We start from the raw sequence: 25,808 nt of genomic DNA, 5'->3' as shown, positions 1-25,808 counted from the left end.
AACACATAAACTGAACAGAGAGACAGACTAAGCTCATATGCCACTGTGGCGCTTTGTCTTCTTTTCTGCTACAGAATACAATACAACATAATCATGGGATACAGTTTACAGTGCAAGTGCGCCTTCTTGTGGCGACCTTCAGAATTGCCAGTTTTGTCCTCAAGTTTTGATGGATAACAATTTATTTATTTATTTTTACATATAAACTTTTAATTAAAAATAAGTAAAGGAAGAGTTACGATGAGATGTTAGAGAGATGATGCCATTCTATTACTTTTATTTCTAAAAGTGTACAAAATACTGATACTTTTATCAGTTGTACATTTTTTTTAAATAAAACCTGGAAGCACACTTTACATACAATAAATCACATTTTTAATGTCTGAAATACAAACTTAGCTTTATTTTACTTAATAAAACCTTAGTCAAACTCTAATAATTCCACAACATTTACACAACTAGAAAGTAATACTTTTCAGCAGCCTTGTACATCCATAACTCTAAAATCATGCACACACGTACCATGAAAAACATCAAAGACTTAACAGTAATTACATTCTCAACAATGTATTGCATTTTAAACAAGACACATTTGTTGATGATCCACAATAACTTGAGTGGTTACATCTATGCCAAACATATAATTTCCTGAAAAAAATTGAAATAGAAGAAAAAGAGTGGGGCTCTACTCTTATTATAGTATGTAGGAAAGAATCAGTAGACCCAGGATGAGAAACATTAGCAGCAGCAGGGCCATGTCCCGGGGAAGCTGGGAGATCCAGGAGACTTTAGATCGGGTCGATCTAGTGCCAAGCTGTCTGGACTTCAGGTACTCCTCCACAGAGTCCGCCAGGCTGTAGGGCTTCGGAGAGTAACCCAGGTCTCGACGGGCCTTGTCGATCTTGAAGGTGTGATTCACTGCAATGTTCCTCACCTGCAATGGAAGCTGGGCATTAGTATTCAGTAAAGTTCAGGTTAAACCAAAATGCACAGTGTAAATTCATCTTTACACCCTAGAGGATTTGCCAGTCAATCACAGGGCCGATATAAAGAGACGGCCACACTCACATTCACACCTACAAACAATTTAGAGTCACCAATTAACCCAACGAGCATGTCTTTGGACTGTGGGAGGAAGCCGGAGTACCCGGAGGGAACCCACACATGCAGGGAAAACTCCACACAGAAGGCCCCTGTGCGACGGGGATTTGAACCAGGAACCTTCTCGGTGTAAGGCAACAGCGCTAAACCTAATCTTTAATAGCACTAATCTTCAATATGATAAGAGTAAAAATCAAACAATATGACAAAAAAACAGGATTCCTAAGCACCAAATATTGGGTAATTTCTTGTTTTCAATCATCATAAACTGCAGGAAATCTCCTGCACACTGTCCAAAATGCACCAAAACATTGGCACAGTTTAATTTTTAATTTTCTGTGCAATTTACACATCGTGCAGGAACTTTCCTGCAAATTTTGATGGCACCTTTCTTATAATACAGATCTAATTTTTTTCTAACATGTGACACCAAAAACTATGGGGCACTAGGGGTTGAACATGAGATTCCAATGGGAGCAAAGGCAACCCCTTTGGTCACGCCCCTGGAGCTTTATATATCTACAAATATGTCTACTCTTAGCGTTTAATGAATGTGTCATATGTGCGATGTTTTCAATGCAGCTGATTTTACATCTGAAGTGTCACTGACATTTACAAACAAGAAGACAACATCTCTCTGGTACATCACGCAATGCCTTTACCTGAGAGTTGGAAGGGTCATTTGACTCCAGGTTAAGAGATGCTGACCGACCACAATCACCATGGCAACTACAGCCATTGTACTAAGGTCACTTCCTGCAAAACATCATTCTGAATCTCCTTCTCTGACCCACAGTCTTTTTATGTTTTATTCACGGGACATTCATCGATCCCTCGACCAGCAGCTGTCTGACAGAATGAGCTGCACATGCAGGCCCACAGGCTCAGCTTTGGTTTCTGCCTCATCACACATTCATGAGGACCTCAGCAGCCGCTACGGGGGCTCCTTAAGATGCATCATGAAGGCCTCCCCTGGGGCAGGCTTACAGTCAACCGCCCTCTCATCCTGGTACACCAGACATGTTCTGTGTCTTACATTTCTACGGACAATCTTAAAAATGCATCCACTGACTTTGTGGCTACCTCGTTTTTTAAAGTCTCACTTTTGTTTTCCATAATTAATGCATGAGATATAACATCATACGAGGGAGGGGGAGAGCAGAGGGGGGCTGATAGGAAAATACCCGCCCTAATGAAGTCTGTCTCCAGTGACGAGACTTAAACAAGAATCCGCTCATCTCAGAGCGAGAGGTAATTTATCCCCAACACACAACACACGTTCTTTCAATTAGGCGGGTACATGTGCATGCAGTCGTTCACACACAGCTCCTCACTATAGATGAGTAATCCATAATGCATCTCACACTTAGTACAGTCTGGTCAAACACGAGCCGAGGCTCTGATATTTAAAAGGTGAATAAAGAACATACTCAAGAGCAGACACTTTGGGTTTTTCAGAATGAATTCGACTTGTCAGAGTAAATTAAAGAAGAAGAAGAATTACCTCATTTCTGGTAAAGAGGAGAGGGACTTCTATTACAGGACTCAGAAATGTGTGCAAGTGTTCCACCAGGATAGCTGAACATAGAAGGAAAACATGCAAACTTAGTTTCAATTTGCTATTTTCTAACACATAGGAAAATCAAATGTGCTATAAATTGACTAAAGAGAGAGAGATAATGTACCTGCATAAAAGACAAGTGATACGGGCAGGTTTATCAACGGTCTGCTGTAGCCCAACTTCTCAAACTGCAGAGGTCACATGAAACAGAAAATAGTAAATTTCCTTATAATAAATTTATTTTTAAACAGTAAGGTAATGAATCTAACTTTAAATACTTACTACATTTTAATGGATAAAGCAAACGTTATTATGTATTTTTTTTGCTCTCAATAAATCCCAAAGACAAAACTAACAATATATTTGTTCATTTTTGTTTCCTTAAATTGTCTGTAGTGCTCAAAGTCAAGTCTAAGCTCTCCTCCTGAAGGTATTTATATTAAAGAAAAGGCAACAAATGTACATTTTTACTGTTGTTTAGTAGGCATATGTAAAAGCCGGGCCTTTTTGGAAAACGTAACTAAAAGAGATGAAATAGTGCATTTATGGGGAACTATTTCCATCTGCGGATTAATACATTATAATTTGGCACCTCTGAGTATTTGTATCAGCAAGATGAAGTCTTTAAAATGGAATTAAAATTACATCGTATATGTCAAACTAACATGTCACTGAATGCAACAATGTGACTTATTTTCTTAGTTTTCAACATTGCTTTAAGGCACACAGGAATAAGACATACCAGAATTTGGCTTTCAAAAAACATCCCTTCATAAATAGTTGACAGTAAGACTATAGTTTAGAATATAACAGGCATCATCGTTTCACTCACCAATGGTGTCAACCAGTCAAAGAGATTGACCGACACACCATCATTAATGAAATAAGCCTGTCCGCTCTGCAAGAGGAAACAAAGGGGACACCGTATTTTTATTTTGTTGAAACAAGAAAAGTGATCATAGGAGCTAGACCTATACATATTCTGAATGTGCAGAACAAAAAGGTTAAACTAGATGTATAGTAGTTGATCAAACTGTGTTTTGTTTTGTCCTGACTCACAGCGATACAGCTCCTCTTCAGTGTGAGAGCCTCGGCCGCCTGCATGTGAGCCATCACCAGGTTATCAACATGCACCCAGTTCATCATGGCCCGGGGGTCACCAAACCTGAACATGAAAAACCGCCGCTCCACGTTCACCTACATGAGGGTCAATGAATAGACAGATATTTTATCTGCTTTTAGACTCCTGATAAGCAAGAACGGACCGTAATAATTATACAAACAGAGATTTAGATACAGCACTCAGAGGCATATGCCAAGTCTGAGTAGTAGTAGGCAGTCTGGCAACAGGTAATCAGTCACGAGGTCACAGAACTGATAAGACAGATATTAAACAGCCTGGCAAATGCAAAACTAAGGGCTACTTCAAGGCAGGATGGGAATGACGGGTGTCAGTTGGTGGCAACACAGAAACATGTGCACTATAAACTGAGAACAGCTTGTAACCTGTGTCACCATTATGTTCCTCGTAAAAGAAAAAGTTAATAAATCCAAATTCCATTTTTTTCTAGTTAACAAAAGTTTTCAAATTTCTTAGAGTTGATTATATTGATTTTATCGCAGCAAATCATACCACTCTTGATCAGTAACTTCATTCATGATCATAATTAATCCCAGTTACCTTTTATACGATTTCAATTTTTCATTTATTCATAATTAATCTTTATTTTTGAAACATCTATTAGTAGTTACGGTTAAGCTCCATAACTAATCAAATGTTAATGCATTAAAGTTTATTTCGTGATGCGAGAAATACTGCAGATTATAATACTAAATCTTTGGACCATTTTTGGGATTTTCCTGAATTTTGACTAGTGCTGTACCCCTCTTTACTATCTTGATAATAGTTTCTATTATTATGAGTTGTTGTTTTATTTTTGTTTATGCATTGATTCTAAGATCTATCAACTCAGTAACTAATTTTACTGTTCAAGACTTGATCCTAGACGGTATAAGTACTATCACATTTTTCCATGGAATCTTAAAGCTTTCTCAATTCTTTTGTTTGACTTAAAAATGTTTCCTCCTGTTTTTTTGGGTAGACAGGAAGGTCAGATTTGTGTTTATTTGAAACATCATGTGAGATTTCTTTCATTTCTAGTTAGCAGAGATTTTGTTTGTTATTTTGGAGCACCCTGAAGTCTTCCTTTCTATTGATTATCTTTCTAAAATGCATATCTACTTAAACATTTTATCTATTGTTGTAAAAAAAAATTGCAAAAAAGAAAGAAAGAAATAAATAACATAAAAATAAGATGAATTAAAAAGTGCAGGATGTGATATAAAGTATTTGATTTTGGTTTGATTTTAAAGAATGTTTTAGATATCATTAAATACATTAAGTTTTGATTATTTAAACATCTTTACATGTTCTGTAAATTCACCACTGACGTTATCTTTAGATTTCATTCTTTGACACTGAACATGATCTGAGTTTCCAAATAGAACATTAAAGGTTTTCTACCTTTTCTGTTAAGTTTTGGTATCTTGTATGTGACCTGTGATCTTTACATATGCTTTCTAACCACTCCTAAAACATTTTGATGTTATGTGGACAGTGTTAAAACGATGTTATTGTCTATCATGGGTGAAACTCAGAGGCCATGTACTTAAAGAAGGTAATTGGTAAATACCTCAAAGAGAAATTAAAATCATGTTCAAACTTTTCTCCCTTTAAAGAAAAATAAAGCTAAATATTAAAAACGGGGGAACTGTTAGTACGTATTTTCATGGATTCATTCATCTTGATAATTTTGTGGACATCTCTTTAAATTGTGTCAACCATCTTAGGGTAATTCTTCTTTTGGGTCTGTGAAGCTGTAACCTTATATGGTGAAACATGTAAATTGTAGCACATCTACGTTTGGATAGGAGCCAACTATATGTTGTCAACAACTGTTTGCTAGACAGAGAGTCTATATCTGTTACGTATACAAATCAGTGTCATGTCATCTTTATTGTTTTATAGTGATGTACCCAAATGGAATTTGTGGGCTGTACCTTCTAGCTGAATATAAGCCACACTGTGTGATGAAAACTTTGCCATTTTGCCATTTTGCCAATGATTGTCAATGATTGTCAATGATTGCCAATGATTGTGAGATCTTGGTCAGCATGGGTCAGCGATGGTCTGCACTTTGTCAGCCATGTGTGTTGTGTTTCTGTGTTGTCTGACCATGGCTGAATAAATGTAAGATGATCCACAGTCTGTTTCACATTTTCTAAATTGTCCATCTACTACAGAAATAACCCCCACCTAAAAGTATCTGAACTTAGGTGAGGTAATCACTGTCAGCAATACTCAGTGAGGAGATTCCATGTTGCTCTTTACTTTACTGAGCCTACTAAATGATCATTCCCAGGTCCCTACGTCTGCACATGAGAACAGAATTTGGCTCTCTGGCCGAACTTCTGCAAAGAAAATCCTGGTTGTGAGGTGGAAACCTCCACAAACGCTGTCATTAAATCACTGGAGGCGCCTGCTGTTAGATATATTTTCATTAGAGCTCTCTGATGCACGGTCTCATGGTGCGAAAGGGAAGGCCTTGGTCTTGGTCTGATCGAAGGCTATTGTTTTATACTGCACTGTAACAAACTTAAGATCTTAAGAAAAGTCTTGTCTATGTGTTTTTAGACAAAAAAATAAATTTCTACGATAATCTCCAGGCTGGTGGTTTAGATTAAGAGCAGACTACATTATCAGGTATAGAAAAAAGAGAATCATGTTGCCACTCGGCCGACATTAAACCCAGAACATACTGTAACATGCAGCCGTTCAGCAGTCTGCGCTGCTGCCTGTAAAGGGCAGACTGGGTGAACTGGTGCCTGAAACTGGATACCTGAAGAGCTTTATCAATAATGTAAACTATTGTGCGCGTCACACACTGCAAGATGTATACTTTTTCTTTTTCCAGTGCCGACACAAAAGACATTCATCTGTAAATAGAACCATCTGTTGCTCTCTCTATCTCTCTTTGTATATTTATTAATGTGTGTGTGTGTGTTTATGTCTCACCATCACTCTTTGAAGGTGTCTCCTCTCCTCTGGTCCGTAGATCCCACACGGCCGGAGGACGCAGGTTCGAAGCTGACCTCCACCTTCGTAAGAACAGATTCAATTCATATTTACACAGAAAAAGAAGAAGACACAAATTGGAGCAGAATGTTTTTCAGTGTCATTGACATTGATTTTTGTTGTTTAAAGGAAGTTGTGAAAATGACATGGCATAAAAAAGCTTAATCATACAAAATGACAGGTATGCTTCTATGTATGTACCAAAGTGCACAAGTGCTGCACTACAAACTGTTTAGCTCTTAATTCAAGCCATCATTTCTACCGCTGTAGTTTCCATGGAAACTACTGCTCCAGTGTAGATGTTGTTGTTGTTTTTTTACATACAAACATTTTTTATGTCATCCTGTGATTTTGTCGCTATAACAACACCCAGAGTTTCTCACTTTTAAGGATGAAGCTGTTTGCAGAGAGGACCATCTGCTCCGCAAGCGATTTGGTTCTGGAGTAGTGGTCGATGTGCTGCGACAGAGAGGAACACGGTTGAATTGAATTACTCTGCGCAGAACTGAAATGTGTTATTGTTGGCAAATTAATGAAATAATTACAATTTTTGAGCTTTGGTTGAGTTCTTCATTCCAACTTTTTGGACAGGTGGATGGGACATTAGTTGAAATGGATGGGTAGTTTTTCAGTCGATTAAGTTTGTTAGTTTAGGTTGGCCAAAGGTTTATTTCAACTGTTTTTTTACTCACTGCATCAAAGGGGACGTACGGCACAGAGGCCTCGTCACCCTCGTCGATTGGATTCCCAGAAAACACCACGTTTACGGTGCTGGTGTAGACCAGTCTGGGGATGTTCCTCTCCTTACACACTGAAGAAGAAGAAGACCACACAGTGGAGTCATGTCTGGAAAATTCACATCAATCACAACAAGGTTCATTTCTGGGATTGTTCATTTTTTCATCTCGCTTAAAATACAATTAAGCTAAAATTTTATAAAATATATCATTAGGGTTAATGAAAACTCAGGGCTTCTATAATTATCTTATCATGAGGGGATATGTAAAAAAATAATTTTAAAATACACAATTTGAATCTGCCTTCTAACCATCATTTTAAAGTATTGAAAAATGTTAAAGGCAACTTTATTTAATTTAGATATTTTAAGGTAAACGTTCTAATAAAACTCTATATATTCTACATTGAAATGATTACCACAGGGATGCTGCTTGTTTAGTTTGACCCTTACCGTTGATGACGTTGTTGGTCCCCCCGACATTGACGGACTCCACCTGGTCTTTATTCAGCTGTCACACAGAAAAAAAAAGAGAAGAAGAAAATACATCACTTTTTCACCACAATATTTTTAATCTTTTGGACGACAACATTGTCTGACATTATGTCATTGTGCAGCTCCTGGCAGAATTCTCAAGACGTATGTCAGCATTCACTTCATCTTAAATCAAGACTTGTTGCTCTTTCAGATCAGCCCATTAACTCATGACGGAGAACTTGATTTAGGAATCTTTTTTTTTAAAATTTAATTCAGTGATTTGATGATTTAGGAACGTCAGAGCCCTCTTAACTGTTATATCAAATGTTTAATTTAAACTTAAAGCATTTAAAGCTAGTGTGAGGAACTTTTGCCTTATGTTGATTTTGGCACCCCCTATGGACAAGACGGCACCTCTTATGTCTTTGCTGACCTTATCCTGTATGTATAAGTACAAAAATCTCCTCTAGACTTTTAACAACCAATCATATCCCTCACTTACTGTGAAAGATGTCTAAACAGTCTGTTTCTGCAGCAGTTTGAACCTCAGTTTGTTTGAAAGCTACCAAACAGCAGCCAATTATAGACTTTAAGAGATTAAAGTATAGTTTCTAAAATGACCATGGCAGCTCTTCCTCACTTTCTTGGTTTGGTTGAAAATGTAGAGGGGTCACCTGTTCTGGTCCGGACATGCCGTAAGACGCTGTGTGGAATATACAGTCGACCCCTTCACACACCTTATGGAGGGAAGCATAGTCCCGGATGTCACTCTGTAAGAAAGCAAAAAGAAAATGAAAGCGAGAGCAGGAAGTGTCTTGAGTGTCTTCTCCACTAAACAGATTGGACAAGTCCTGAGCAGGGTACACGCTGCAGAGTGAGTCCATAATGATTCCATTAAAAGACACTTATAATTAAGGTAAGTGTGACATGAGGCCTGCAGGTGAAACCTGAATCATGTGTCCACCCTCAGTGACCCAGTCAGCAGCTGGTACTCAGACATGGATCACTCAGCTGTGTCTGTAACCCTGAGGCACGGAAATACTAGAGTCCACTTTCAAGGCAGCAGTGTAGGAAGAACGCTGACCGTGTGTTTTTAGTCAGTTATAACTTAGATTTTTAGATTGAAAAGGACGGCTGCTGCAACCAGGATTTCCCCACCTTTTCACTGCCAAAGGGCAGACTAAACACTTAGAAATATTGTATAGCAGAGGACATAGTATTCAGATAATTAATATTATGTCCTTTTTGTCCCTGCAAGGGAACAAATCCATCAAGACACCACTGAAAATGTAACATAGCTGACTAACAGAGGCTAAAATATAACTACGGAGCCCTGTTGGTGACATCAATAAAATAAAAACTAAACAAAATGATGAACTGCAGTGGTATTATAACCTGGTTGCTGGCTCAAAGCTTTCTCAAAATACTAAAAAGGGTTTAAAGCATTTTGCAAGTCCTTTCATTTTCAATATTCAGTGTCCTTTGCTGCTGGTTTAGCTCAGATGGTAGAGCAGGCGCCCCATGACTTTGGGGCGACAGCTCAGTCTGTAGGGACAAAAGTCATGGAAGTATGGAATTTGGTGTGATTGGCAGAGAGGGGTAAGGTCACTTCCTGAGAACCGTCGAGGTGCCCTTGAGCAAGGCACCAAACCCTCCAACGGCTCATGAGGACTCCCTGTGGAACAGCCCCTCTCTGACATCTCTCCATTAAAACATATCCATAAGTCCTGTTGCTGCATGTGTGTATTTTGGGCCTCTGTGTGACAATAACAGAGTTTGAATTTCCCCTCAGGGATTAATACACTATAGAAACTTTTTTTAAATATATAGAGGCTTCAGTCTTAGTCGCACTGGTCGCAGATTCAACTCCCCTGATCCTGATGCTATATGGTGCATGTCATCCCCAACTCTCTCCACATTTCCTGTCTACCTTAAACTGCCTTTTCAAGCAGCTTGATTCTTTTATGTTACATATCTGCACAGATGTCACTTTTATTATAACTTTGAATGTCACTTTAAGCTCTATTTTTAATCTTTTAATTTATTGTACTTGTGTATTTTATCATTATTTATTTACTACACAGACAGGTGCTGCACCAATCATGGTATAGTGACAGTAAAGTTCATTCTGATTCTGATGAAAGCACAATGCCTTTCATGTCATGATCTTCTAAGGTACAGTGTTATTGTGCATTACCAAAGTGAGCTATTCAAAGCAAAGTCTGGGGGTTACATTCAGAGGAAAATATTTTTTAGATTGGATTTAGAACAAGTATTTTCCCTCCATCGCTCGTCTCCATACCTCAAAGAAGATGACTCCATCAGGGATTTCACAAGGAGGCCTCCTCATGTCCAGAAGGATCACTGTCATCCCCTGACTGGCCAGTTCCTTCCCCAGCCTGAAACCAAAGTACCCCCCTCCTCCCGTCACCACCACCTTCCCCGAAGATACGCCTCGGGCCAGAGCGGCCTCCTCTGCCAGTCTGGAGACAGCACAATCCAGGCTGCTGCAGCTGGACAGCATGACACCGTTCACCCGGTGACGGGTGGATACGGGGGGGCTGGAGGCGATGGATGGGGCCGACTGGTTGACCCAGGACTGTTGGGTGAGGTGAGAGGAGCTGTGCAGGTGGTGCCCCACGGCCTGCAGCCTACAGAGAGGAGCGGTGTGGCAGGAAATCTGCTTCACCTGGCACAGAGAGCCTCCAACCTCACTCATGTTGGGACTGCACAGCTTCATATACGGCCTGGAGGAATAAAAGTTTTTCATTGAATGTTGACATTTGATTTTTAAACAATAATCTCACACTTTCTGATGACTTTTAACTCTACATATTTTTATGAATTATATTTTTCCTTTTTGAAAAACTTTGGGAGAAACTTTTTTTAAATCAACTTCTGTGGACCTGAAGCATGTTGGCTGCAAAGCATGAGTTTGGCTTGTTGCTGAAATTGTAACATGCTTTAAAAAATGTGCAGACTTAAACTGCTGAATGAAAGTATTGTGTAAAGTGTGTTCAAATAAACAGTTGAGTATTTGAGAGAATTGACCTGAAAACCTGCCAGAGCTAAGGCGCAATTTAATTTTGCCAGGTTTGGTTCCTTTAAACAAACCGATTTAAAAAATGTAATTTAATGAACATTTCACAAACATTAAGTTTGGTGCATTTTATGGAGGCCCTGAGCATACATACATCCATACATTTTATTTAGCTCTGCATAATAATTGGTACATTTAGTCTGTTTTCTTGAGATCTCGATTTATTAATCTCTTAGTCGTGAGCATGCTGGTTTTCCAGTGTTAATAGTAAATGTTGGCTGTTTTCTTAAGACCTTGACTTATATATGTCGTTATTTCGGGGTAACAACTCTAGTTTTACCGTGACTATCTATACATTTCTCGAGATTTAATTAATTACCACTGAAACCAAGGTTTTAATCCCGAGTTAAATAGAAATGTAACGATGCATGTCCGCTTAGGGCTTCCATACATTTGGAAACTTTAGGTTGTCCAATTCAAATTAACTTTTGTGACTTAATGCATTGCTTGGATGCATGGCACGAGTTTGAACTGACACATAACTAACATTATACACCCCAAAAAAATGAATGATTGTAATGCCGCGGTATTCATTGTCTGCTACAACAATTTAAAGGGATTTTGGTCATGTGGAAGTGAAACACCTCAATGAAGGGGCAGTATTGATTCTTAGGCTTTCTAGTAAGTCCTTATGACCACCTGGTGGTCTTAGAAACCACTTTGAGTTACAGTTCACGACATTATTGTGGAGAAATCAAAACGTAAAGAAGTCAAAGTATTAAAAAAGTAAGCTCAAAGTTGATCACTTCCTCATAAGGAGACTAATATGTAGTCGGGACTCGGAACAAAATAATCCAAGAAACATTACCCAAACTACCCAGCAAGTTTCTCAGGTTGACATCAGTCATTCATTAGTCATGTTTCCATTAATAAACGTCACAGCTTTATAATATTAAATACGGAAGGGCATTGCATTCACCAAAGAAAAAGAAAATAGACACATTATAATATAATATAATGAATATCATTATATTATATTATATATTATATTATAATGATATTCATTATAATATAATATAATGAATATCATTATAGAGAAACGAAATGAGATAATATAGTTTTTTTTTAATTGGTGAATACATTGCGTTTCCGTAGTTAAAGAATCTGCTGTATTTTTATCCACAACGAATCAGCTCTGATAACATTTAACATTAAGTGTCTAATAAACGATTCACGGATTGAATTACCATTACTGCGCTCATTTTAAATGCTGCCATACCTTTTGATCAAATTAATAATCATATATCAGCTCATTGTTTTACCTTAAAATTCCCTTCGACCCCTAACATCCAGACCCGTGCCGGTACGCTCGTGAAATAATCCCGTTAGTACTTTCCCTTTGCTCTCGCGGTCCTTCACTCACATCGCCTCACAGCTCTCACCTGTCGGTCCCCTGCATCCTTCTACCTGGAGACTCTCCTACCGTAATGTCTAGAAGAAGCGCGCAGCAGTAAAGGGTAACGTTTCAAGGAAGCAACTGCTTTTCCTGCGGCCTGAAACATGCTGCAGCAGGAACTGAAGTTAAAGGGCGTATTGATATTCTCACCATCATTTGAACTTTTACATTATGCGCTTTTTTTTTTTTTTTTTTTTTTTTTTTTACGTCAACTGAAAATCCTGTCCGTGCAAAGTGTTCAAACAGAGGCCGAAGTGCATAAACCTTGGATTGATATGATGATATATGAGAGGAAGCCTACCTGGAACTTGATGGTCATCATTGTAGAGTTAGTCTCTCGTTTCTTCAACCAGAGAATCTGCAATATCACACTGAATCGTTAATTATATAGGCATGGCATAATGACTCATCCTTGTTCTAGTTAATTTTCAACATGTTGGTTTTTATTAATCTTCTTTGGAAGTACATCTCTGCTTAACAGAAGCGTACTTTATTCACATAAGAAAATACAAATCTGCTCTGTATTTCTGAATTAATGATCATCTGTAACAGTTGTGTTTTGACAAAACAATAAAGTCATGGCCTGTTTTTCCGGATAAACGAGATACCAGTACCTCAAAATCCAAACAGAAGCCTTCTGGAGGGATTTTGAGATAAAAAATAAAAAAAAGTCCATCAATAAGTCAATACAATCTATAAAACGTCCCTCAATGACTATACCATATTTAAGATAATTAATCAGAATATTAAGTAAGAATTTCCTTTTACAAATTGACACATCAAAATGATGCTCCCACTTCACATATGAACTAAATCACTCAGTCATTATCAAAGCTCAGGCATGCAATGCTAGAGCTGATTTCTTTATTTCTTTTACATCAGGTAGCAGGTAGAAAGCAGCTGAAGTGACTTCCTGCACCGCGTGTTTGGAGTGGACTGAAATAGACGCTTCATCTTTTATTCAGCAGACAGCAGATATACTGCCAAACCTGATCTGACAGTTAAATGCACCGCGCGTAATTAAAGAGGGTGAAATAAGTTTGAAGCAGCTGCCAAATGACTGAAGCCCTTCAGTAATGACTGAAGCCCTTCAGTCAGTAGAGTAGGAAATCAGAGAGAGAGAGAGAGGGGGGGTGGGGGGTGGGGGGTGGGGGGGACCTGTGGAAAAGGGGCCACAGCATCAGATTTGAACCTGGGCTGCTCGCTTAGAGGACTATAGTCTCAGTACATGGGGCGCCACCTAACCACGAGGTGATCTGCACACCTGATGATAACAATTTAATGTCAGTTGTTTTCTTGGAATATCTGGAAATCTACAAGCTATCACAACAAAATTGCATTTACTATCTTGAGTTAAAGACGTAAATCAGTCAAAATCTTGAGAAAACAACCGAAAAGTTGTTATCATAGGAAAACAGAGTCATATCAAATGTAAGGTATATGTATACTTAAGGCCACAGTAATTCCTTGCCTGAAGGACTATTTTATATTATTCTGCAACTTTTAAAGACCCATTTTGGTTTAATCATCATGCTTGTACCAAAATGCATGAGGAACTTCAACCAATCAGAGCATTGAAACATGTCATGTGACAGCAGGCTGCCAGGCTATATGAGGGTAGCTCCAACATCCAAATCATAGATATTTGAATCTAAATCCCTTCAAGTCAAAGGTCTGTGTTTTATGTGGAACTAAGTATATACTCCAGTTCGTTAAGGAGGTGAGAGCAGCTTCAGAAAGGCTGAAACTTATTCTCCACACTCACAGACTCAGGCAGGTTGAGTGAGCGCACAGTGCTGTCTCACGGTGACATCATCAAGTGCGTGAGGGCTCTGATGTGGACATTTCAACAGCAAATTAAGCACTTTTCCTTGAGTCTGCATACATGCAGTCTTTCCTGTGGGACTCACCCACAGTATGTTACAAGCTGCATGATTTGGTAAACTAGATGTGAACAAATGTTCCTATATTGAAGCAGCATTCAATTGAGTTTGAATGTACATGAGTGTCATTATGTAGCCTTGTTTATCACTTTTGTGGTCACAACACGTTGGAAGAAGTATCTCTCTTAAATGTTTATTTACTTTTTCTGTAATAAAAGACAGCATTGCCAAGTATTGGGTGCCTATGTATTCTCTTTTTGTTACCATGGTAACGAAACTGGTAATATCATCTGATTTTTAATAGAATAGGAGTGAAGATTAAAAATCTGGTATTGTGACAACATTAAAGCAGTTAATGCAATTCACAGCAACTGTTGCATTTAGTTTACTTCATTTCACAGCTCTCTTCAAAGCTTCCAAAGGCTTTTTGATTGTTTCTATAGTAGGCTACACCCAAGGGGCAACCTCCAATGTTGAAAGATGAAGCCAATGCACAGGTGAAAAAAAAACTGCAGTTCCACTTTAGGCTGACTCCAAAAGACGCGGAAGTCCCATACACATCACATATTTAAATCACTGTTTTGACAGCAGAAATAAACAATTACAGCCTAGTACCCAACAAAAACATTTTGGTCTGAATGGCTCATCCAAACCTGCACACCCATTTTGATTTGATGAACGACATGAGTAATGCATAATTAGGGGCTGGAGGGTTCTTACTGCAAGCAGACGCTCTTCTTTAAATTGTATTTAAAGAATGATTTTAGAGATTAAACAATTCACCAGATAACACTGTTGTTACTCCACCCACTGAATCAACCTTTTTTTAAACCTGGAACTTTAACAGGATTCTGTTAAAACATTAAACAATAGTGGCAAATGTATTGTTTTTAAATTATCAAAAGTTGCAAGCAAATCCTACACACCCCTACACACTCACACACACTTGCTTATGTAAGAGTTCATGTGGAGCACATTATATGTAGGCTCAAGTACTTTAGAATCATTTCACAGGTCGTGCCAATCAATCTTGCACCAAAAATTAACAAAGTTCTAAGAATTTGTGCTGCCACATGTAACCTGTGAGGTGACATGATACTGGAAGATGAGGAGTGAGGTAGTTTGAGTTGTCAACTGAGCAGAATCATCTTAATGTTTTATAAAGGTGTTAAAGTTATGTACAGTAAATGTTTTATAAAGGTGTTAGAAAAGTTATACAGTAAATGTTTTATAAAAAATAATACAGTAAAATAAATAATTTACTGATGTTTTTTAACAACACATTAAAGTAAATGATAAAATAAACATATTTGATATATTACATTATATTAAGTGTGATCAGAGTGCACTTAAAAGTATGTGATGAAAAAATAATAATATTTTACACATTTACCATATTTAAAGCCACTTATCTGTTGTGTATCTGTATCATACTTTAAAGGATATTGATATATCTCAAATACACATTTTTCCCACTTTAGAAAACATCCTGAGAATTTGCATCAATGCTACAAATCTGCCTCTTGAGAGAAAAAGATGAATACTGCAGAAATAAAAGCATAAAACACACCACACTTGTGACTTTCAAATCCATCCCCAAACATACTGAATTACTGTAAAAGTCTGAATTGACACCAACCAGTGTAAAAGATGACTCCAGAGTAAGAGAAACAAAAAGAGGAATAAAAAAAAAGATTTAGTAACAGGCATCAGGGGGAGCCAGATAGCAGCATTTGAACACACCACAAGCCTTTAAACTCTGCAGATTACCTTAAAGGTCAAAGACGGTAATATTGTCTTTATTTCCAGGTCGGACTGTCATCATGATTTCAATCAGTTTAACACGGATCAGTTGATCTGAGGAGGGAGGAGAGGCTTCTCATGCTCAGGTTGAACATGTTTCTGAACCATTTGGATACACAAATTATTGCTTCAACAGACAAACATTTTCTGCATGAATCAAAGATTACAAGGCCAATGTTGACTTATTGAATTCTACCTATATAAATATATTATACTCACATTATGTTTGTGCAAGTAACAAAGTGGAATATGAGCAATATTGTGTTTTCATTTTAATATAGTTATTAATATCATTAATTAATTAATATTTATTTATTTTTATACCATCTGCACCAGAAGTCAAAGGCTGTTGAAATGTTCAATATGTACACACTTTGATAAGGACTGCAGTCTCTGTACATGGGGCAGGTGACATAACCGCTGGGCTATTTAGCGCCCCATTCGCTGTTATTTCAATGATCCTTAGTATCAAAAAGGACCAAAGACTCCATTTATTTCAAATCACAGGTACTTAGGAGAGGAAAGAGTTCATCAAAATTCTAAATTGCATTAAAAAAATTATGTGCAATTATGAGACTGTAAAAAGATGTATCATGACAACCCTACTGTAAGGATAGTCATTACATTTTGATGTTCAGTACATGTGCACTGCAATGACAATAAGGTATATCTATTCTATAGCCATTATATTAGAAAAAATCAATATGACAATGTAAAATCCTTTAAAAACACAGACACAGGATTACATTGATATGAATTACTCTCATGAAACTTGCAGTGAGGGTTCATGAAGGATGAGTTGAAAACAGTCAAAGTGATGAATTAAGAGTGTAAAGGAGGACTCTGACAGCTGAGAGCAATTGAAGGAGCTCTTGAGGAAATACAGCGAGAGACAAGAGTGCAATGAAGAGCTGTGAAAAGCATTAAAACACCCACACACACACACACACACACACACACACACACACACACACACACACACACACACACACACACACACACACACACACACACACGCACAAAACACTTTGCATGCAAACCTGCACACAGTCTTGATGACAGGGCTTGGTGTCTGCAAGTTTTCTGTCCTTTTTTACACAATGCTGAAACACAACATGTCAGAAAGAGAGATTCACCATAAAATACACAGAAAAAGTTACTGACAAAGAGAAACCAAGTGAAACTAAAAAATGTATATGTGGAAGATTAATAAACACCAAAAACTGCAGAAAAAGGGACTTACATTACACCATGATTTAACATCCCATGATTCATGCCGTATAAGTCAATCAACACGGAATAACATACTTGTGAAAGTGTCCTGTAACAAAATAGAGCAATTATCTAATATTCCTGCTTTTCACATCCTTCAGTTAAATTCTATTCTAAAAAAAAAAATCACAGTTTTTTGTGGAAATGAGTAATCGAAGTGGATTAGTCATCTCATTTCATGTTCATTTTAAGAAGCGGGAGCTCTGAGGTCACACTCCTGAAAAAGATTCAGCCTGAGTAGTTAATGCACTGAGGGGGATTTTGAATTAAATCAATTAGCCTGTCTTTATGTGAAACTTCCACAAAATTGCTTGTGTGATAAAGTGGGAAACTTAGAGAAAGAAAGTTATGTGAGAGGAGATGACAGGCGGGACAGAGGATTCCTTTTAACTCATCAGAGAGCAAGATGGAGTTTCGGCTGCTTGATGGACACTTGAGATATGCTCAGCTCAAGCAACAACCTCTGGTTTTGAAAAATTAAGCCAATGCAGAAGTGCAAAACAATGCAGTTCCCAAAGTGTCCACTTGAGGCTGGCTCCAAAAGTCCATTCGGCACATTGTAGCAGTTTGCCAGAAGACTTAGAGCCCGCCTCAGCTCCACCTCTTTATCTGTTAGGTTCAGAAAATAAGCTTGAGACAGCATTTCCAATAAGGAGACTGCCATCGGTGGGCCTCAGAAAGCAGTGGTTGACGTCACTAAGACACTTAAGTCGATAAGGCTCAAAGAAAATTTACTTCATCTTCGTCCTCTGGGGACCATGACTGTCTCCAGTTTTCAAGGCAATACATCAAATAACTGTTGAGACATTTCAGTCTGAGCCAATACGATGGACTAATAGGCTAATGGCAATGCCAAAAGCAAGGCTAAAAATACAACACCAAGTTAGCCAGCGTTAGCTTTTTAAAGTCGCTACAATTAGCATCCGGATACTAGAGGCCGATGTGGTAAAAACTGTGGGAGTCATGAAGTTTATCTACTTTTACTCAGCTCATTAACTGTTCCCTGTGCTCTGCTACATCCTGCTCAAACACACACACACACACACACACACACACACACAGCTAAAAACACAGAGGAGAAATGTGTGAACAGAGGCCAGTTCAATCAGACAAAAAGGGGGTTATAACTTGCAGAAGATAAAAATGTCAGGTTTTACAATGAATCTCCCAAAAGAGAAAGTGAATGGGAGGTACTGTGACTTGATCAATCAATTCATTGATGTTAAGTTAATTCAACTCTTTAAAAAGAGGTTGGTGATTTTCTCCTTTACCTGACCTAGGCCTGCACATTTAATGAATTGAGAACATAAAAAGTGCAGCGAGCTGTTCACGCTGCAGAAATGAGACAGCAGAGGAAAGAGGAAAGAGGACGAACAGAAAAGGAAGTGCTCCCCTGATGACCTTCAGTCGGCCTTAAACAGGGAAAGAAATTATAATCAGCCACCAGACAAACGCTCGACCGTTGGCATAAAGCCAATCTTTACAGATATTCTGAAACACACTGAAACCATTCTCAATAACAGCATCATCTTTACAGCCAGAGCTCTAGATTTTACATGACAGTGACTCAATTCAGTTCCTCACAGAATTAAAAAGTGATACTAAATGTGAACTCAATCAATTATACAAAGCTACGTCTTTTTTGGGGTCATGGGAGAGAAGAGTGTATAAAAATAGTTAAGGCTTCAGTTATTTGAATTGACTCAAGTGATGTCACTCGAGTCAGTGTCGGCTGGGTCTGAAGAATGCAAGTTTGGAAAAAAACATCTTCATGTGCAAGAATTGATCTTCTGTGTGAGATGAGGCAACATTATCCTCTATTAACTTAACACCTACATTTTTACCAATGTGTGAGTGGCAGTGTTGCACTCTGGTTAATGTAGGCATACATTTTAAGAAAGAAGAATGCACAGAATAAAAAAGGAACGTCTCTGGTTTAGAGTCTTTTTTTTTTTTTTAACTATCTATCATTTTATTGGAGTGCAATGCTAGTTTGAAGGTATAACAAGTATCAAAATGATTTGAATTATTTCTCATTTGTTTAGTTTTGCAGTCTGAATAAAATGTCCACACCTGTAGAAGATTACAGAAAAAACGTGGTTGAAAGTGATGAAAATGAATCCTGTAGGTCAGTGGTTCTCAAACTTTTTAGACTGCGTACCACCTCCGAAAATATTTGGCTCTCCAAGTACCACCATTATGGTAGATGTTAAAATACACTGTAGGCCTATTTCTACACACATTTTACGCAGGAGGTTATTTATTACTGACTGTTGGCAGCCACACTATAGGACTACTAAGGGCTAGCGCTAGAACTGGCACTTAAACTAACACAACACTGACATTGACCCAAATCAAAAAAAAAGTGCAGCACAATACAAATGACAACTTTATACCAACAACCTGTTTAAGAATATTTAATCTCCAGTGTTTCCCACACAAACACGATACCTGGGCCCAAGTATGTTTCCCACCTGTTCTTATTTATTTTTTCATTTATTCATAAAATTGCTGTGTGCCTGAGAGAGCGAGAGGGAGCGGGGGAGAGAGAGAGAGAGAGAGAGAGAGAGAGAGAGCGAGAGGGAGCGGGGGAGAGAGAGAGCGAGAGACAGAGAGAGAGAGAGCGAGAGGGAGCGGGGGAGAGAGAGAGAGAGAGAGAGAGAGAGCTCGTGAGAGCGTGCGGGCGCGCGCTCTGCAGGCTCCGTGCAACCAGAGCCGCTGTATTATAAGTCTCTGCGTTCAACATAGAAAAACTGTCTTTTAAAAAAAAATCCCTCTCGACTCCTGCAGTCCTGAGTGTTAACACTAGAACCACCCAGACCGTGTGATGGACGGTTTGGGTTTTTATAATACAAATAACTCTTTATAAATAAAAACGTACGAGCCTCTCATCATGACTTTTCTTAAATATGTGTCTTGTATGTCTTTTTGAAGCCCATGTGTAACTAAAATAAAACACAAGCTTTCTGAGCATTTATACCTGTAACCACCGCCGCCTGCATATTGACGGCAGTTGAAAATGATACATTTCTCTGGATTGTTTTCGCGCGTCGTTTTATTTTTTATTAGTTATTGTTTCTATTTATAGACTTCATATATATGTGCAGGAATTTAACAAAGAGCGACAGATAGATAGGATATACAAATAGATAGATAGAGACCATAGACAGATAGATACATGCTCATTCTTGAGCCGGCAAAGGAACAGAGAGAGGAACACCTGCGTGTCAAGGCCAGTCTGACGTCGGTGCCCACTGAGCCCACAGCATCCACAAGAGCTGAGAAGGAGGCAGTGCAAGAAAAATATGACCGTTGTCTCCTGCAAGGGGTGCAAGCGCCCTGTGAGTGGGAAGTGCACCGTAAAGGTTGAACACTTTTGCAGCAGGTTTGTGCAACACGTGCCACGGCGCTGTCCAAGGTCAGAAGGTGCAGATCGTTCATTTGTTCATCTGTTTGTTTGTTCGCCGCTGCGTTATGGATTTCTGCAGTTATTTCTGTATGCTATTTAGTTTGTCATGCCCATAGATAGCCGTGTGTTTGTTGTTGTTGTTGTTGTTTTTGGCGTGCGTGTGTTGGTCAATGATTTCCTCTATATCGGGGAAACAAACCCAGTTGCGGAGAGGCGGAGGAGCATCGGTGTTTATCTCTTTTTTTTGCAGTGTTTTTATTAAAATGCATAGCCTAATATATCCAACAATATAATAGACTAAAAGTTATGTATGTTTCATTATTGTAGAATGTGTTTTAAAAACGGGAGACGTGGAGCAGCAGAAAAAAACGGCGCACTAAAAAAGCCAACAGATATTGTAAATTGACATGCGACATTTAAAAGGTTACCAATCCTGCCTTATGCTGATAGTCTATTTGGTTTGTAGATAAAAGTAAGTTGTATTTAACTTCATCAAAAAAAGTGCATTATTTGTGTGCTTCTGAGCACAAACAATCTTGGGCAGATTAAAGTTATTTGTTGCAAAAACTAGATTAATTTAGAGGGGGAAACACATTTGATATAAATACAACTCAATAGATACAAAACAGATAAGATAAGAGTATGACAAAAAAACAATCGTTTTATGCTGAACAGGTTTTTTATATATATTGTGGAGATTTCTTTGTTTACCACCACCGGTGTACGCGTACCATAGTTTGAGAACCACTGCTGTAGGTCAAAGATTTACACCCTGATGTTGTTTTTTTTTATTGCAAAAAGCAACCACAGCTCCATGGAAAACACAATACAACAGATCTTAGTTTAAGTTTAGCTCTTGTGACAAATGAAGTAAAAAGAAATAATGCTTAAAGCTGATGACTTTTTGGAAGCTATCAGCTGATGTGGCCAGAGCGTAAAGCTCGCTTGCTTCCTGTCTCGCTCGGAGAGATAAAGGATAAATCGACTGAGAAAGTGACAGACAAGCCCGTAACTCCTTAGAGGACGAAATTGGAAGCTTGGGACAAAGATGATGGCGCTGCTGCTGCTTCAAGGACAGATAAAAAAAAAAAAAAAAGAGCAGAGGGATGGTAAAGCTCCATCGACTTACTGTTTTGTCAGGAAGAGGTTCAGACTGGTCCAAAAGGTGAACAAACCTGTTCTCGGATAGCTGTATGAAAAGATAATGACAGAACTAATGTTGCTTTGTCTCCAAAAGCAACAAGGATAACCTAATTTATCCACAATGTATTATTCCAGCTTCCTTCTAGCATGCAGCATAATATTTAGTCAGGATACTCTCCTGTTTGTATCAGCCTGATACAAAAAAACAGGATATGGCTGAACAGCAGCACAGATTATATTGTTACATGAATGAACAGCTTTTGCCCGCTTTAGTAAAGGTTAGAGGATTGCAGAAAATCAATATTTGGCAGTTACCTCTCAATCCACCTCTCCAGTGCACAATCAGCCGAGCAGCTGTCCTCCTGCACCTGATGTCTGGGGGGGGGGGGGGGGGGGGGGGGGGGGCTAAAAGTATGAAGAAATAGAATCTGAACTATCAGAAATAATTAAGAGTGAAATATGATGCATGTGCACATGTTTTATGATGGCAAGACAGAAAGACAAGGAGAGGACAAAAAGGATTACAGTCACCTCTTTTATTATCACAATGACTGCAACGTCCTCCAGGCGTCCTCAACAAGAACCATCAGTCTAGACCGCCTCCATAAAACACTGGCAACTCTATTGTAAGCTACCTCTCACAATGTAACAAAAAGAAGCTCAAACATCTCAAGTGTCTGAGTTTTTTTCTTGTAGGACGAAGAAAAGCTAAAGCTGACAGTGTTCTCTATTCAATCCATGGACACATTATTCATTCATTTCCACCAGAAAAAAAGAGTGTGGACATTGGTTGGAGGGATGCTACTGCAATCTCAGCAGGCACCAGTCTATAATCAGCCACAGAGTGTGGATGCTGAGGGCCTAAGAAGGAAGTAAAACGAGAAAGAGGATGTACTCAGTGGACAAATCTACACATGATAAAATGAAGGTAGCAATAGTATAGTCTGAGAAGCTAATCATACACCCATCATCCTCAGTTATACCTGCTGAGTTTAGCATTAGCATCAGATGAGAATATCAATACCAAATGTATACCTGTGTGTTAAATTAGGAGTTACAGCTTACATTTGACCTCACTACCTCTTTTTACTTTTTCTGTCCTGTTAATGCATTTAAACCAATCGCCCTTCAGGGATAAATAAAGTAGAAATTCATTTGAGTTGGGTTGAAAAATGAAATTATTAGCCTAGCTTAGAAGCGAGTTGCCTTGCTCAGGCTAAAGTTCATAATTACAACAACCGGACTCTCTGAAGATCACTTAAATTTGGTAAAAAAAACAAAAACAATTTGAAGTTTTCGTACGAGTTTGGACTTTTCAACAACTGAGTCCGTGAAACAGTTTTGTAATTTAACCTTAATTCAGACCTTGAGAAACACAAGAAGGGAGGGGGATCAAATAAACAAGCTTAAGGAACTTATAGCTGAAGAAGAAGAACATTGGAAATATCTGCCATTACTTGTCATTTCATTCATAACTGGGATTCGAAGATGGCTGTCCTGAAACCCAGTAGTGCTGATGAGTGGCAACCCGCAGAAAACATTGAGAGATCCGTGTAATAATAAGTATATTTTGCAAGTACGATCACTCTTCCATAGGTATTGTACTTGAACTTGAATATTGAAGTTACTGAAAACCCCCATACCTAGCCACAACTATAGGTGGTACTCAGCTTTATGCACACAAAGGGCATTTCAGGACAGAAAACAAGATTGCTCATCTCCCCTGTAATTCACCCCATCCAACATCAAGACAAATCTAATGATTAACACAAGAATCTTTCCTTCTTCATCGATTCTCAATTTTTGGTAGCCTTGATGACCACAGATAAACAAACCAGCTTCTTTGCTCAACTGGACACAGAAGCCTATTATCAACTGAGAGTGTGTATTCTGGCAAATACACATAAATACACACAAACTATCCTCTCCGTCGTGCACGCATCTCTTTACCCTTGCACAGGCACAGACTGTTCTCACATGAACCCACACACTCCCCAATGACTCATCTAAAATAACACAAGAGGCACATCAAAATAGACACTAATACCCTCGTGAAAATAAACGTTTGGGCCCGGCAGAAATAAACACCGGTCGGAGGGCTCGGTCTGTGGGCCGTGAGACTAGCGCCTGCAGCCTCTCCTCTAGCTCCTACTGTTACAACAACAAACCACACACATGGGCGACCATGGGGAGCTCAGTATGAAAAGGCTTAACAGCTCTTCAGCATGCTTCATGGGTTGATGAATAATGTGTTTTTTAACACTTGATCAGATATGTGTAAGCAGTAATATCCAGGGCATGACGACTGACTGTGGTCTAATGTGCAGATTTGTCTGATAGGATTCATTTGGGGTTAAAGATTAACTACTTTACAAAGTGTAAAAATAAAGAGAATGAGAGTAGGATTTCTCAAAGTGTTTAGTCTATCTGGATTATCTTCCACAAAACAATATTAAGAAAGATAATTGTTGGATTCAAGTTTGAGCCTCTAAGTGGCAGCCACAAAGTGTGCAAAATGAAGCAATCAGATAAGACCCAAAATCTGCAGTTCCTCAATTTGCCACTTGAGGGTTGCTCCATCCATTCATTATACATAGTCTACTGCCACTCGGGGTTGCAGGGAGTTTGAGTCAGACCCAGTTTTCATGGAATGAAAGGTGGGGTACCCTGGGCAAGTAACCAGTCAATCACAGGGCTGACATATGGCGTCTGTTCCATTTCAGGAACTGTATCCTTAGGAGAGCACATTTGAAGGACATTGATATCATAGCAGCGTGTTGAAGACTGTCCCATTTTGAAGACTCCTTCAAATCGACAAATGGGTCCTCTTTGACCCTGCCATCTCAAGCATCCTTTGTAAAAGTGCATTACTCGGACACTTGATAGTTCAGCTTGTTTGAATTAGGGTGCAATGAATCTCGAGATATGTTGGGCCATGAAGGATCGTGCACCAGTCATTGTCTGGGTAGTGGAGGATGAATTTGTCAGCTGTATTTGAAGGAGCAGTCGAAATGGGAAAGCCTTTGACGAACGGCTGTGACTTAATCAGACTTTAAATGCACACTCCAAAGGATGCACCCTCTTAAATGGGACATAGGGTTAGTGTTTACTCACAAGTACAGTTCATTAAGGTCAGAATGAACCCAAGACCATGCTTTTGGAAAGTGCATGGGATGAAGCCTCTTGTCTCTTATCCTGTGTTTGACCACTGCCCTAGCTACGCATGTACAGAACATATTGCAGGACAAGACTTACCGCTTGTGCACAGGGAGCACCAAAATAAAGGAAAACTAAAGTACTATCCCTTTTTTCAGCCTGCAATTTGATCCTGTTTGAAGTTTCTTGGTTGTTATCAGTCTGATTACACACATTAACCTTGGTTTGGGTTGATGCCCTGATAAAACTTAAAGTTCAGCTTTAAAGTTTGCTGGAATGAATGGCAACTGATGTCAGTGCCAAAAACGTGCTCATGTTTTTGTAACAACATGCAGTATTAAACTCAACTGAAATGTAAAAATATGACTCATGTCCAGTGTTCGGGTATTCGTACTCTGTTGAAGCGCTCATGACTCCAAATATGATGTAACATCGTGATTCATTTCTGTGTGTTTTTTTCTGGCACCCACATTGACCAAGAAAACTACACAACAGCTTGGTAGATTTAATATGCTCATGATTGAGAGGGAAAAATCCATTAATCAACCAAGAGCTCTCAGTTAGTGTGGACAAGATTACTCTTTGGCATCTGATAATCAATTGTGGAGTGAACATAAGTACATTCACTTTAATACA

The 25,808-nt window shown here is 38.7% G+C and overlaps 1 protein-coding gene across 1 annotated transcript; it reads right to left on the bottom strand.

The window, feature by feature from the left end:
* Positions 1 to 266: 266 nt before the first annotated feature.
* sdr42e2 (short chain dehydrogenase/reductase family 42E, member 2) lies at positions 267 to 22,265 on the bottom strand. Its single transcript, XM_065964243.1, has 13 exons — positions 22,003 to 22,265; positions 12,808 to 12,864; positions 10,313 to 10,757; positions 8,685 to 8,780; positions 7,987 to 8,044; positions 7,490 to 7,608; positions 7,181 to 7,256; positions 6,738 to 6,820; positions 3,722 to 3,859; positions 3,495 to 3,560; positions 2,787 to 2,850; positions 2,606 to 2,679; positions 267 to 934 (listed from the first exon to the last, which is right to left on the bottom strand). The coding sequence occupies exons 3-13, from the start codon at positions 10,748 to 10,750 to the stop codon at positions 695 to 697; spliced, it is 1,452 nt and encodes a 483-aa protein (XP_065820315.1). The 5' UTR covers positions 10,751 to 10,757; positions 12,808 to 12,864; positions 22,003 to 22,265; the 3' UTR covers positions 267 to 694.
* Between the last annotated feature and the right edge of the window lie 3,543 nt (positions 22,266 to 25,808).

Source organism: Labrus bergylta, chromosome 16 (assembly GCF_963930695.1).
Source record: "Labrus bergylta chromosome 16, fLabBer1.1, whole genome shotgun sequence".
NCBI classification, from domain to species: Eukaryota; Metazoa; Chordata; class Actinopteri; order Labriformes; family Labridae; genus Labrus; species Labrus bergylta.
This window is presented reverse-complemented; position numbering and strand designations above follow the sequence as displayed.